At 37.4% G+C, this 14647-nt stretch overlaps 1 protein-coding gene across 5 annotated transcripts in view; it reads right to left on the bottom strand.

Annotated features, from left to right (window-relative positions):
• TBC1D12 (TBC1 domain family member 12) overlaps positions 1-14647 on the bottom strand; it is a 134962-nt gene that overhangs the window by 48316 nt on the left and 71999 nt on the right. For 4 of the 5 annotated variants that reach the window (XM_049855305.1, XM_049855307.1, XM_049855308.1 and 1 more), the window contains one exon: positions 4201-4316. In XM_049855305.1, coding sequence (XP_049711262.1) covers positions 4201-4316 — 116 coding nt within the window. Of the gene's footprint in view, positions 1-4200; positions 4317-12856; positions 13197-14647 lie in introns of those variants that run through there. The other variant, XM_049855306.1, reaches the window with a different exon arrangement.

Here is a 14647-nt window from a genome sequence, read left to right as displayed (position 1 = left end):
ATGACTTGAAATTGACAAGAAGTAGGCTAACATAAGGGCCAACTGCACAGAAGTTTAGGGGGACCTCACTACCATCAAGAAGAGCCTGGGGTGGAGTGCGTCCTTTGGATCCAGGGTTCCTGCACTGAGAACCTCCTAGACACGACAGAGAGAGAGAGAGAGCTATAACACTGGAAATGGCACAAAATGGTAAGAAACAACAGCAAAAACAGCAAAGCCCAGTAGCAGAAAAACGGTGGCAGCAGTACAAGCGGCAGGAACCAGGAGACTGGCATTGGCAGTTGCAGTTGGATTGCCAACCCACAGAGCAAGAGAGCTGAGCGTCTTTGGGCAGGAGGCTTGCTGGCTGAGCTAAAGAGTTGTATCACTTGCCTAGGCAGAAGACAGGTCAAGAGAAGGCCTGAAGGTGGGCACAGCTGAGAGAAGGCCTGCCTGCAGGCACGGCCAAGAGAAGGGCCACCTGCCTGCAGGCATGGATGAGAAGAAGCTGAGAACTGTCTTAGTTGGAAGGACTGAAGAACTGTATCCTGTCTCCTGAGGTATAGCCTGTTATTTTCAAGTTGATCCTGATCCTGAGTTGTAGCCTATTACTTCCCTTAATAAACCCCATAATCCTGAGTATGGTCTGTGGGTTGTGTGTGCCACTGCAACGAATTATCAAACCCAGCAGATAGTAGAGAGTGCTGAGGGATATGTCAAAAGACATAAAAAAGCTGAGAGTAGAGGTATGTCTGATCTCCATCTCAAAGGTGCCAACTTAGTGCTGACCTTGATTCTCATCTTTCCTCCAAATGTACACAGGCTCAGATGCTATTACATTACAGATATGGTTTAAAATATGATTCCCACCTTTTATGGAAGTAGCAGTTATGGAGTCAAAACAAGAAACCATTAATGAATATATAAGATGGCACATCAAGCTAAAATACATAGTATGAACATTTGCTGCTTTTCAAAGATATCACATAAAAATCTATACCTTTTGTTACTTTTCACTTGTTTCTTTAATGATTTATACTATTGTATTGGCACTAGTATGCAGAGTAGTGACTTAGGAAGAAACTCAGAAGAGAAAAGGAGGTAGTCTATCCACTGGTGGTTAAAAAAAAAAAAAAAAAACACACACCCTGAGTACCATAAGCATCCACCCACTGCCATCGAGTTGATCCTGACTCATAGTGATCCCATGGAGTTTCCAAGGCTGTAAAATCTCTATGGAAGCAGATTGCAACATCTTTTCTCCTGAGAAGCTGCTGGTGGTTTCGAACTGCCGAATCTTCTGGCTAGCGACTGACCGCTTTAACCACTGCGCTACCATCAGTGATTTAAAAACAGAAGAAGCTCATATCAACACAATCAGCTCATAAATATGCTCTTATCTTCCTCCTCAAGGATGTCCTTATTTTGAGATGGATAAGGATACAAATAGGCAGAGAAAAACACAAAATTAACAAAAGGATGAAATTACAGGATTTTCTGTATTTAATATTCTTTTAAATGAGATTTCCGATGATTAAACACTATAACTGCTCCATATGTAAAGAAAAGCTCCAACTACAAAAACCTATGAAGTCAATGATTCTGGATGCTGCTGCAAATTACAGATGACAAGAAAGGAAAAAGTAACACCAATTTGCAAACTCTCTTTAGAGAGAGAAACTCCTCCTCTCCTTATATAAGAAGAGAAAGTTTCCACCATTAACTCCATGCTAAGGAAGAACTTCTGCCTTCTTCTCTATTCCCTCACAGATGCCACCTCATAGCTGAAGTAGTGACATTATTAACATATGAAAACTCAAAAGCAAGACAGGCTGTATCCTGCACCTGGCTGCAGACAGACACAGAAGAGGTCTAAAGATTATACAGACCTCTGCTCTAGCTCCTCAGGTTATGTAACTGGGTGGATGTTAGTTGGCTCTAATCTGCTAGGAGACTATTCTAGGTGAGATAAAGTAGAACATGCCATTTAGTACTCAGGTCCCATCCACGTACTCCCATTTGATTTTATCTTCAGTAAAACTGAAGTTTTTGTTCTCATCTTTTCCCTATATTTATTCTTCAGTTGGTTGAAGTGGAAAGAAGAGGAATGAGTGAACAGGCACCTCCATATTCCAACACTACGGAAGAAAACCTTTGTTTGTTTGAATTACATAAATGTAAGTCACATAAACTACTTCCCTCTCCAAAAAAAGACTCCTCCAAATTATAAAAAGGTAAACAAATTGTTAATTAAATCACAGCACATCAGAGTGGAACAGCAGGGATCAAATTCAATCTCTATATTACAGATGAGCAAAGTTCCAAAGAATCAGAATAAAAGTGACGCATTTATTATAATTGATATTTCAATAAAAGAACGGTTCTTTTTTCAGATGTCTATGCATTTTTTTGGCTACACTGGGATCTTCTTACATGAAGTTATTATGTGTATTACATTACTTCAAGACAATTACATAAAACATCATTTTGAGGAACTGCTTACAAGAAAAGGAGTTTCTAGAAATGGTATCATTGAAGGTTAAAAAAGCCAACAAAGACCTGATTGAAAAGATAAAGCCTAATCTTTAAAGGACTGGGTAGATGAGTAGTAGAAGAGAATAACATTCCAAGAGAGGGTAATAATATGAGGAAAGGCCTGAAGGCAGGACTTTAAAGACACAGATTTGATTATAAAATCGAGGATGGTATAAAGAATATTTTATCTCAAAAAACTGTCAGAACAGAACTTTCTGCATAATATTTTCACAGAATCCTTCTGATAAGAAATTAACATTCCTGGTAAAAAGCATAAGCCATTCTGGATTAATTTTAACAAACTTAAGAAAGCTCTTCTGGGAACTTATTCACTTACTCAGCTGATTATCAGTCAAGAGTCTAAAGGTCTTGAAAGAGATATTCTTTTCTTACTTCTCTAACCAGTTTTACTTTCCTATGTATGTCTCTGCTCTACCAAGAAAGGGGTCTTTGAATTGGCCTGATTCGGTTCTTCTCCCTGGCAGCAAGTTTGAAATAAAACTTAGACATATTCCCATAACTAAATTTCTGAAAAACTTTTTGTAACAATGGAAAAAATAAATATATACATATGCATCAAATCCTAATAAAAGTGTATTAGGATCATTAATTCTCCAGTACGAAAGAATGAAACAAGTATTCAAAAATAATATACTTTCATATCCTGTTTTTCTTCTCTTTCAATGTCTACCTGTGTTTGGCTCCAGATCTTTTTATTATGCTCATCAAAATAAAAAAACCACTGCCATCAAGTTGATTTCAACTCATACAGACCCTACACGACAGAGCAGAGCTGCCCCATAGGGTTTCCAAGGAGCGGCTTAGTGGATTCGAACTGCCGATCTTCTGGTTAGCAGCTGAGCTCTTAACCACAATGCCACAGAGCTCCACAAGCTCATCAGGATATTGGGTAGAAAAAGCCATAGACCAAGAAAATAACCAGAAAATCTAGGAATTTTTATACTGGAAGGAAAGAGAACTCTAGCAGAAAAAAGAATAGATCCAGAGAACCCAGGAGAAAAGGCGTTAAGAACCAAGCAGTCTTACTTTAGGGGAGGTGTTTTGACTGATAACAAATCAGAGACAATATACTGAAAACAGCAGCTTTTTTTAGGGATACAGAGAAGAGAAGAAACTAAAATGTTGTGCTCGGTATTACGATGTTTGGTCAAGAAAGGAAGCGTAATTGCCCTATCACGTTGAGATTGTTAGAACAGAACCAAAAAAAACCACACCAACTGCCGTTGAGTCGATTGTGACTCATAGTGACCCTACCGGACAGAGTAGAGCTGCCAGATAGAGTTTCCAAGGAGCACCTGGCGGATTCAAACTGACAACCTCTTGCTTAGCAGCTGTAGCACTTAACCACTACACCGCCAGGGCTTCCTGTTAGAACAGAGTAGAGCTAAAATAAATACAAAGAGCCAAGATTTTGTATATCATATTCTGACTCATACAGACCTCTAGAAAATCCTCGTAAGGCTTGGATATCATCAATATACTCTTCCCCTATTAGTTTTTAAAGCACATGACTGGGCTTTAAAATATTTTTTAAATAAGGTCTTTTCTGTATCTAATTTCTCATTATCTTTTAAGTGAAACAGTAAACAAAAATAAATTTGTTTAAAATATAGAAGTGTTAAAATAAAATATAAAAGTGTTCCTGATGATCACTAGCGCACTTACGATGGTCGATCCTCAAGAATCAGGGCAGTGGTAGAAAGTGGCTCAAATTCAAAATTCTTACGTCTTGAAGACTGAAGTGGTGGTTTACAGGTCCTCCCTGTTCGTGCTTCATATTCCTAAAGCAAATAAAAATATACTTTATGCAAAGACTTCCAATTTTCACTTTGGATTATTAAATTTGTATTATTAAAAATATTATGCTATAATAACTAAGGGGCACTTACAATTCCTACATTAATTTGGTAAAAATATTAGATGAGAAATACAATTCACTTTTTCTTCCTCCAAACAATCTAAATTATGAATCCACATTACATATAAAATATCAAAGTGTGTTAAGAGCGGGAGAGATAAAAATGTGCTATATTAATTAAGTTTTTAGGGAGATGTTGATTGCCTTGTGTTATCAGCTATCCATGTTCAGCTCTGAGTAATCTACAAGCAGATAAGCCTACATCCGTATCACTGGTGAAAATGTTGAGGCAAAATACAGACAACCTAGTTTGTGATGCTTTGAACATCTCAATCAAGGGTGACACTGAATCTGTAATCAAATGCTGGTTCTGAATTTCAAATGACTGTAAATCTGACAACTACTAATCTACCTGAAACCAAACTCACTGCCATGGAGTTGATTCTGACTCATAGCAACCGTACAGGACAGAGTAGGAATGCCTCACAGGGTTTCCAAGGAGCAGCTGGTGAATTCCAACTGCCGATCTTTTGGTTAGCAGCCGAGCTCTTATCTACTGTACTACCAGGGCTCCACAAATCTACCTACTTGTTCTAAATCCAAACAACACTTCGCCAATTTAATCTTAGGCAAAAATATATCCAAAGACTCTGTGAACAGCTTCTCTAAAATTAAGAAACTGTTTCTATAGTATGTCTCTTAATTCATCCAAACTGACAATTCTATTGAAAGAAATAAAGTTAATTTGGCAAGCTATGTTCTCGGTGGATCCATTTAAACTTTTATATTAGAGGATTCTTTTATAAATGCTCAGAAACTTCTTTCTAGAAATTTGCCAAAGATCAGTAACAAACTTACTGGCTTGTAAGTTCCAGAACCCACATTTTCCCCTTTCTAAAAAAAAAAAAAAAATCAGCTAGCATTTGGTCATCTCTCCTAAAAATTTCAATTTTCATGAAATTCTCAAAGATTATTCAATGACTTCATAAGCAGATCTGCCAGTCCACTGCAGCTAGAGGGGACATTAGTTTAAATGACGAAAGCAGAATATACTTAAGGAAGTCATGTGTTTCACTTACTAGCTGCTTACCTACCATGCCTATAATACCTTTTTATGTTATTGTATCTTTTCCAACTAAAAGACTATTTTTCCCTACTGAATCAAACAGTTGCAAAGCATGAACTGATGATTCCATCTCTCTTAAAAATTTAACAATTTTCTTGAAACTTATTTGAGATATTACTTTTAGAAAACAATTTATGTTGTTTTAAGCGTCTTCTATGAACATCGGCTTACTTTGTGGTTCCTATCATTGTTGATAAAGGTTTGTACTGTTGTTTAATAATTTTCAGCTCTGCATCTCCCTTTCCACCTATTAAATCTGTGTGCTGTTAATCTGACAGTTTCCTTGCATAACCACATTGGGGTTTTAGAGACTTCTCCCTGCTCAAATTATTTAGGATTGTGTATGCTCGTTTTTATTAACTTTCATTCAAAGAACCATCCAGTCTTTCAGAGTCAAAAGCCATGGGGTAAACTCAGGAATGGTGATGGCTAAGCCACATGATGAACATATTTACTGTCACTGAACTACACATGTGAAGGATGTTGAAATGGTAAATGTTTTATTACCTATATATTTACCAACCTATCTATAATTAGATAGATTACATATATATATTTATACACACACACACACATACACACACACATGCAAGCCATGGGAGGGTCATACTTTTTTCTTTCTTTCGAAATTTACTTTCCTACCTTCTGGGATATATACCTAATTATGCTCAATCTTTCTTTTCCAGACTTAACAAGCCACTTTTAAGGTTTTTCTTATTAAAAATCATAGATGCTAGAGATATATAAGGTTTGTTGTCATTTAAATGGTACTTTGTTTTCCTACTATGTGACCTGGTCTCACGGCCAGACAGAATTAGCCAATACAGCATTTTCTATGCAGACAAATACCAAGTGAATAGACAGCAAAATAAAACTTTTAAAACAATATATTAATAATGTTGTAGTTACTTGCTGTTGAGTTGATTCCAACTCATGACGACCCCATGTATGAAGAACAGCACTACGTCATAGGGTTTTCAAGGCTGTGACCTTTCAGAAGCACATCACCAGGCCTGTCTTCTGAGGCGCCTTTGGGTGAGTTCAAATCACTAGCATTTTGGCTAGTAATCGAGCACTTAACCATTTGTGCTATCCAGGGACCTCATATCAATAATAGCAGCTAATGTTTATTTACATTTACCATGTACCATGCACTGTTTTAAACACTTAACAAATTTAATCACTGAAACAACCCCATGAGATAGCTAACTCACAGTGGATAAATGTGTAGTCACTTGCCCAAGGCCATACAACCAGGAAGTGGCAGGCAGTCTAACTCCACAGCCTGGCCTCTTACTGATCTACTATCTTATCATATTAGAAGACGGTGACGTAACTATCTATGACAATTTTAAAGAATGAGATCAATAAAACCATTCAATGAAAGGTCACAGGGGACTTTAAAATGGGCAGATTAGGCTGACAATAACTGAATCAATGATCCATCTTAATATCACAAAAAGAGACCACCAGACCTTGTATGTTTCTTGTCATGATGCAATACGAAGTACGTACCACTATTCTTGAAATATTCTTGCCAAGAGAAAACTCAAACTTAAAAATGATTAAGCCTCTAGAATTGTGCTATCCAATATGATAGCCACCGGAAATGATAATCGAACAAGTCAGATATGCTTAAATATGCACAGAAGGATATCAAAGATTTTAAACTAGTAAGAGGTTTTCTTCTGGAGGGTTGCACTAAGAATGAAGAGGCATTTATTTTACTTATTCAGTGTTGTTTGACTTTTCTTACAATAAGAAATAAAGTAGGATTTGTTTGGTTTGTAAGAGAGATCACTTATAGCCATGGTGGAAAGCTGACAAAGATTTTACTGAAAAAGAAAGGCATCAGAACTGGGCAAAAATGATAGCAGAAAGGATTGGAAATAACGAGTCAGAGGGTACTAGTAACAACACGGATTAGGGAAACAGATTATCTCACTGGATAAGAAAAACAATGAGAAATAAGGTTGGAAAGGCACAGGCTAAATTACAAGGACCTTTTTTCATTGGCTAAAATGTTTGGATTTCATCATGAAGACAATGGATAACCACTGAAAGCTGGATAAAACCTACCTTTGATGAAAGTAGTGTTTTATACAAAATTAATTTAGTAGGCATACACTTAATATAAAAAATGACTCGCAATGAAGTAGCTAAAAGGTCATTTATTGTATCTACTTTCAGACTGACCTCTGTAAAGAAAGAACTGTCACTCAAATATTTTTCACTTAAGAAATTATATTCTAGCATGTCCCAACACAGATCTTTAGCATGAAAGTGTTACGAATTTCTGGAGGAGAATGAAAAAAAGCTTAACAGCACAGTATCACTCATCCTCATCTGAACACAGTATAAATTCTGTCTTAGATTCCCAGGGTTGCTGTAACAAAATACCACAAAGTGAACAGCTTTAAAAAAGAGACATACCGTCTCACAGTTTCATAAGTTAGGAGTCTAAATCAGGCCACAGATCTAAGGGAGGATCCTACCTTGTCAGTAGCCCTGAACACTCCTTGCCATTCCTTGCCTTGTAGGCAGTTCCTCACATGGTCTTTCCCCCATGCATATCTCTCCATATCTATTGTCCCTTTTCATAAGACACCATTAAGAAAGGATTAGTTTTAGGACCCATCTTGCTCTAGTATGACCTCATTTTTCTAAACAGGCTCATATTTACAGGCACAAGGGGGTTATAACTTCAATATAACTTTTTGGGAGACACAATTTAATCCCTAACAGATTTACATAGCTCAAGTGAGTCAAAGATTTGCTGAGTAGAGATGTTACCCTAATGTGATTTGAATTGCAAATTATATTAGGAATAGTAAAACATTAAATGTCAGTACTTTCAAATTTGATAAGATGGTATCCTATTTATCAGTTAGAATGTTTTTATTACATGTGACAGAAAACCCAACTCGAATAGATTTAGGTGAAGTTACCAGGTCATAGGAGTAATATTCCATACATTTAGCTCACTTTGGACTTTGTTTCACCAAAAAGTTCACAGCATCATCAGACTCTACTTTTCCCTGCTCTCTCAGCTTTGCCCTCCTCTAGGCTTCATCTGGAGGCTGGCTTGCTGCTTGCAATCATCTCTGCAGTAGTGCCAGTTGTCGTATCCTTATAGAGTACCATAACTTCCAAAGATCCTCCAGCTGTTCTTTCAGTAACAGAACAAGAAAGCACCCTTCCTAGACATTCCCAGTAAATATTCCATTCCACAAAGAATCACAATGGACTGAGAAATAAGTTTTATTGATTAGTTTAAGTCAACCAAGGCCCACCCCTGTAGCTGAGGCAAACCATTTAACTAATAACAAGGGAGAGATGGTTCCCCATAGAAAGTTAAGTTACGTTACCTTGAAGGAGGAAGAGCAGACACTGAGCATTAAACAACAGGTGTCCATTACAGTATGAACATAAAATTGTTTATAATAAGGACAGATACTCTTAAGTAATTTTTGAGTCAAGGGGAGTAGATAAACAGTGCTCAAATAATTGAGCAGTAGTTAGAATACATGAGAATTCATTTAAAATTATAATCAAATAAAATCTCATAGTTGGAAGCCACAATGAGATACCATTTCACTCGCACTAGGATGGCTAAGATTAAAAAAAAAAAATAGGAAATAACAAATGTTGACAAGAATGTGGGGAAACTGGAACCCTTGTTCATTGCTAGGAGGAATGGAAAATGGTACAGCTATTGTAGAAAACAGTGTGGCAGTTCCTCAAAAAATTAAAAATAGAACTACCACATGATCAAGCAAATCCACTCCTAGGTATATACTCAAAAGACTTGAAAGTGAAGACTCAAAAAGAGACACGTACACCAGTGTTCATTACAGCACCATACACAATAGCCAAAAGGTGGGAACAACCTAAATACCCATCGGCAGGTGAATGAATAAACAAAATGTGGTACATACATACAGTGGAAGACTACTCAGCCAGTAGAAGAAATGAAGTCTTGACACATGCTACAGTATGAATGGAGCTTGAACATATTATGGCAAGCAAAATAAGCCAATCACAAAAGGAGAAATATTGTATGACCTCACTTACATAAAAAGACAAGAAAAGGCAAATGAATAGAGACCAAAGTTTATTAGTGGTTACCAGAGGTGGGGGAAAAAAGGGGGCTAACAGTGATGGAAAATCTCACTGATTAAGGGGAGGGTTCCACAGCCAATTATTGTAATTACTGTCAAGAAGCTGTACACCTGTAAAAAGTTGAATTGCCACAAGTTGGGTGATGGATATATTTACAACAGTAAAAAGAGTAGCTGGTGAGGCTGCTTATGTACAACCAAACACCTCATGGGAATTGGTTCCTTGGTTTGGAAGTTCAGGGTCATGGTTTCATGGGACTAGTTAATTGGCCTAATAATGTGTTTAGCACCTCTGTCCTACCTCCTGGTTCACTGCACAGTGCCTGGGGTTTTAAAAGCTTGCAAGCAGCCATCCACAACACAACAATCGGTCTTTAGTCACCTGGAGCAACAGAAGGAGGAGGAGTCAGGAATAGGAGGAGGATACTACGTAGCTAATTGCCTCCATGAACAACTGCCCCCTTTGCCATGAGACCAGAAGAACTGAATGGTGTCCAGCTACCATTTCTGAATCTTCGATCAAAGCTTCCATAGAAGAATCCTGATGAAAAGGGGGAAAATGCAAAACACAATTTCAAGTTCTAATGACCCAAGACTTTCTGGAGTTAGAGGGTAGATGAACCCTGAAACTACTGCACTGAGATAAACTTTATACCTTGAACCAAAAATATCCCTGAGGTCATCTTAAAACCAATCAATAGTTTCGCTTAATTAGTAAAAAAGTCTAGCCTTGACCATTGCGCTCCTTTAAGAACTGTCTAAAAACCAAAAACCAAACCTGTAGCCAGCCGTTGATTTCAACTCATAGCAACTCTATAGTACAGAGTAGAACTGCCCCATAGGGTTTCCAAAGAGCAGCTGGTGGATTCAAACTGCCGACGTTTTGGTTAGCAGCCAAGATGTTAACCACTATACCACCAGGGCCCCACAAGAACTATCTATATATAAGAACTATATGGGATCAAACTGATAACAGCAACTCGAAAGATTAGATAGGAGCCTTAGGGGGCAGTGAGTTTATATTAATGAAGGAGGAACAACTCAGAAAAGGAGGGTGAGAATGGTTATGCAACTCAAAGAATGTAATCAATATCACTAAATTGTACATGCAGAAACTGCCGAATTGCTCTATGTTTTGCTATGTATATTCTCAACAACAATAACAAAATAAATAAAATTTAGGAAAAAAATCTCATAGTTGGAATTTCTGGTCATTTTCACTTCAAATGCATGCCTATCGTGTAATAAAAATTCCCTTACATGACATGTATATATTTACTATAAGGAGTCCCTAGGTAGCGTAAACAGTTAAGCATTCGACTACTAACCAGAAGTTTGGTGGTTTGAACCCACTCAGAGGGGCCTCAGGAGCAAGATCTGCTGATCTAACTCTGAAGGGTCACACACAACCTTAAAAATCTTATAGAGCACAGTTCTACTTTGCAACACACAGGGTCACCATGAGCCAGAATTGACTCAACGTCAAATATTTCTATGAACAATAGTTTAGTAATAAACTAAATACTGGATGTTTTACAGGTTGTTATAATAAAAGTGTACAATATTAAAAGTAAATAACGCTGGCTATAATACCTTCAAAGAGCCCTGGTGGCACAGTGGTTAACTGCTGCGAACCAAAAGGTTGGTGGTTTGAACCCATGGGAGAAAAATACGGCAGTCTGCTTCCATAAAGACTACAGTTTTGGAAACTCTAGGCGGCCATTCTCTCTCTCCTGTGTGATGGCTGAGTCAGAATCCACTCAACAGCAATGGGTTTGGGAGTTAGATAATACCTTCACTGGGTGAAAATATATATCAATCTACCTCATTTTCTGTCAACAAAGTTTTGACTGACCTCTTTTATAAGTAACTGAGAGCTCCCTGTCAAATGTAAAACAAGAGACATTTAGTTCTTTCTTTTTACATATGGGATGTATTTCTACAGGATGTTATAATGAAACCAGTTAATTTTTAAATTTAACTTAATTCTTCATCTTCCACTCAAAATATTCTGTTCTATGAAATATGTAATTTAATTGAAATAACTAGGATGGTATATAAAACTAATGATAGAGGCAGGTTGGCAAAAATATCTGCAGAATAATTTATTCTAGCTACTGAATAAAAATTTGAATCAAACTAGCAATTCTAAGTACAATAAGCAATAAATAGTAGGCAACTGTTTCACTAATCTTCACGAGCATAAAACAGGAAAACTTACTATTCTGAGGCAAAGAAATACGATATATGCCTAAATGGAAAATATGCTTTCCCTCGAAATAATCCCTTTGAAACAGCAAACATCTCTCATATTATGTGTGCTTTCTCTTTATCAAACTTGAACAGCAAAATAATGTTTGGAGAAGACGTTATTGTGAAATTATCTCTACCAGTGCTGGTTAGGGAGGTGCCCAAGAGATACGTTTTTTTCTTTTGTTTTATTTTGTTTCTTAATTGGAGGGGGACGACAGAAATATTTAACACAAAACCAGTGAGGATTCCTAGAAGTATAACCACACAATTGCAAGCTGTCATAAACAGCTGTTTAAAATTACTTCAAAAAACAACACAGTAAGAGACTAGGTTGTAAAAAAAAAAATTTTTTTTTTTTTTTGGTTGTAGATACCAAAATTTTATAAACACAGAACAAATTTTTTAATTTACTGCATTTGGGAATTTCTAGTAACACAATTATACACAGACTTAAAAATCACTGCATCTTCCCACTTATGAGCAGCTGATATTTGACAAAGGCCCAAAGTCTATTAACTGGGGAAAAGACAGTCTCTTTAACAAATGGTACTGGCGTAACTGGATGGATACCCATATGCAAAAAAACGAAACAAGACCCATACCTCACACCATGTACAAAAACTAACTCAAATGGATCAAAGACCTAAATATAAAATCTAAAACGATAAAGATCATGGAAGAAAAATTAGGGACAACACTAAGGGCCCTAATACATGGCATAAACAGTATACAAAATATAACTAACAATGCAGAGGAGAAACTAGATAACTGGGAGCTCCTAAAAATCAAACACTCAGGCTTATCCAAAGACTTCACCAAAACAGTAAAAAGACAACCTACGAACTGGGAAAAAAAAATTTTGGCTAAAATGAGATACCATTTCACCCCAACGGGGCTTGCATTAATCCAAAAAACACAAAATAATAAATATTGGAGAGATTATGGAGAGACTGGAACACTTACACATGGTTGGTGGGAGATCGATTTGGCGCTTCCTTCAAAAGCTAGAAATAGAACTACCATACGATCCAGCAATCCCACTCCTTGGAATACATCCTAGAGAAATAAAAACCCTCACAGGAATAGATATATGCACACCCATGTTCACTGCAGCACTGTTTACAATAGCTAAAAGGTGGAAACAACCAAGGTGCCCATCAGCAGATGAATGGATAAACAAACTAAGTATATTCACACAATGGAATACTAAGCAACAATAAAGAACAACAATAAATCCATGAAACATCTCATAACATGGAGGAATCTGGAAAGCATCATGCTGAGTGAAATTAGTCAGTCACAAACGGACATGTTATATGAAAAAAAACAAAAACAAAACCCGCTGCCATCGAGTCGATTCCGACTCATAGCAACCACTATTATAAGAACACAAGAAAAGGTTGAAGCACAGAAGAAAACATTCTTTGATGGTTATGACGGTGCAGAGAGAGGGAGGGAGGGGGGTATTCATTAACTAGATAGGAGACAAGAATTATTCCAGGTGAAAGGAAGGACAACACACAATACAGGGGAAGTCAGCACAACTAGACTAAACCAAAAGCGAAGTAGTTTCCTGAATACAACCAAACACTTCAAGGGACAGAGTAGCAGGGATCTGGGGACCATGGTTTCAGGAGACATCTAGGTCAACTGGCATAACAAAGTGTATTAAGAAGACATTCTGCATCCCACTTTGGTGAGTGGCATCTGCGGTCTTAAAAGCTAGCAAGTGGCCATCTAAGATGAATCAACTGGTCTCACCCCCCTGGAGCAAAGAAGAATGAAGAACACCAAAGACACAAGAAAAGTATGAGCCCAGGAGTCAGAAAGGGCCACCTAAACCAGAGACTCCACCTGCCTGAGACAGAAAAACTAGATGATGCCCAGCTACTACCAATGACTGCCCTGACAGGGAACACAACAGAGAATCCCTGATGAAGCAGGAGGAAAGTGGGATGCAGAACTCAAATTGTAGTAAAAAGACCAGACTTAATGATCTGAGACTGGAGGGACCTGAAAGGACACGGCCCCCAGACTCTGTTAGCCCAAAACTAAAACCATTCCCAAAGCCAACTCCTCTGACAAAGATTAGACTGGACTATAAGACATAAAATGATACTGGTGAGGAGTGTGTTTCTTAGCTCAAGCAGACACAGGAGACTATGTGAGCAGCTCCTGTCTGGAGGTGAGATGAGAAGGCAGAGGGGACAGGAGCTGGTTGAATGGACACAGGAAACACAGGGTACTGAGGAGGAGTGTGCTGTCACACTATAAGGAGAGCAACTAGGGTCACATAACAATGCATGTATTAAGTTTTTATATGAGAAACTGACTTGAACTGTAAACTTTCACTTTAAGCACAATAAAAAAAAAGAAAAAAAAGTCACTGTATCTTCAACAACTGTGACAACAGTGAAGATGATGTGCTCCTGAAAGCTGTTAAAGACCCCAAAATTGGTCACAGTGATGTTAAACACATTGACACCAAAGATGGATGCAGTTTGGAATAAAACTCTTTTGTTATACATAAATCAAAAGGCATTATTTCTTAATATACTGTTTTACATGTGATTTGAAAGTATAATTAAAAATGTAAATAAGTCATTATTCGAATTTCAGCTAAATTCCAAAAAACTATATATAAAAGCTGCCAAAAAACTCTTCAGAAAGGGTAAGTTCCAACTTGGAAGAATGGGTAATTCACACCAACTTTTTTGCTGAAAACCACCTTTGTGATCCTTGACGAAGTAGGGA

The sequence above is a fragment of the Elephas maximus genome, chromosome 16 (assembly GCF_024166365.1).
Source record: "Elephas maximus indicus isolate mEleMax1 chromosome 16, mEleMax1 primary haplotype, whole genome shotgun sequence".
Classification (NCBI taxonomy): Eukaryota; Metazoa; Chordata; class Mammalia; order Proboscidea; family Elephantidae; genus Elephas; species Elephas maximus.
Note: the sequence above shows the minus strand (reverse complement) of the source record. Positions and strands in the feature narration are given on the sequence as shown.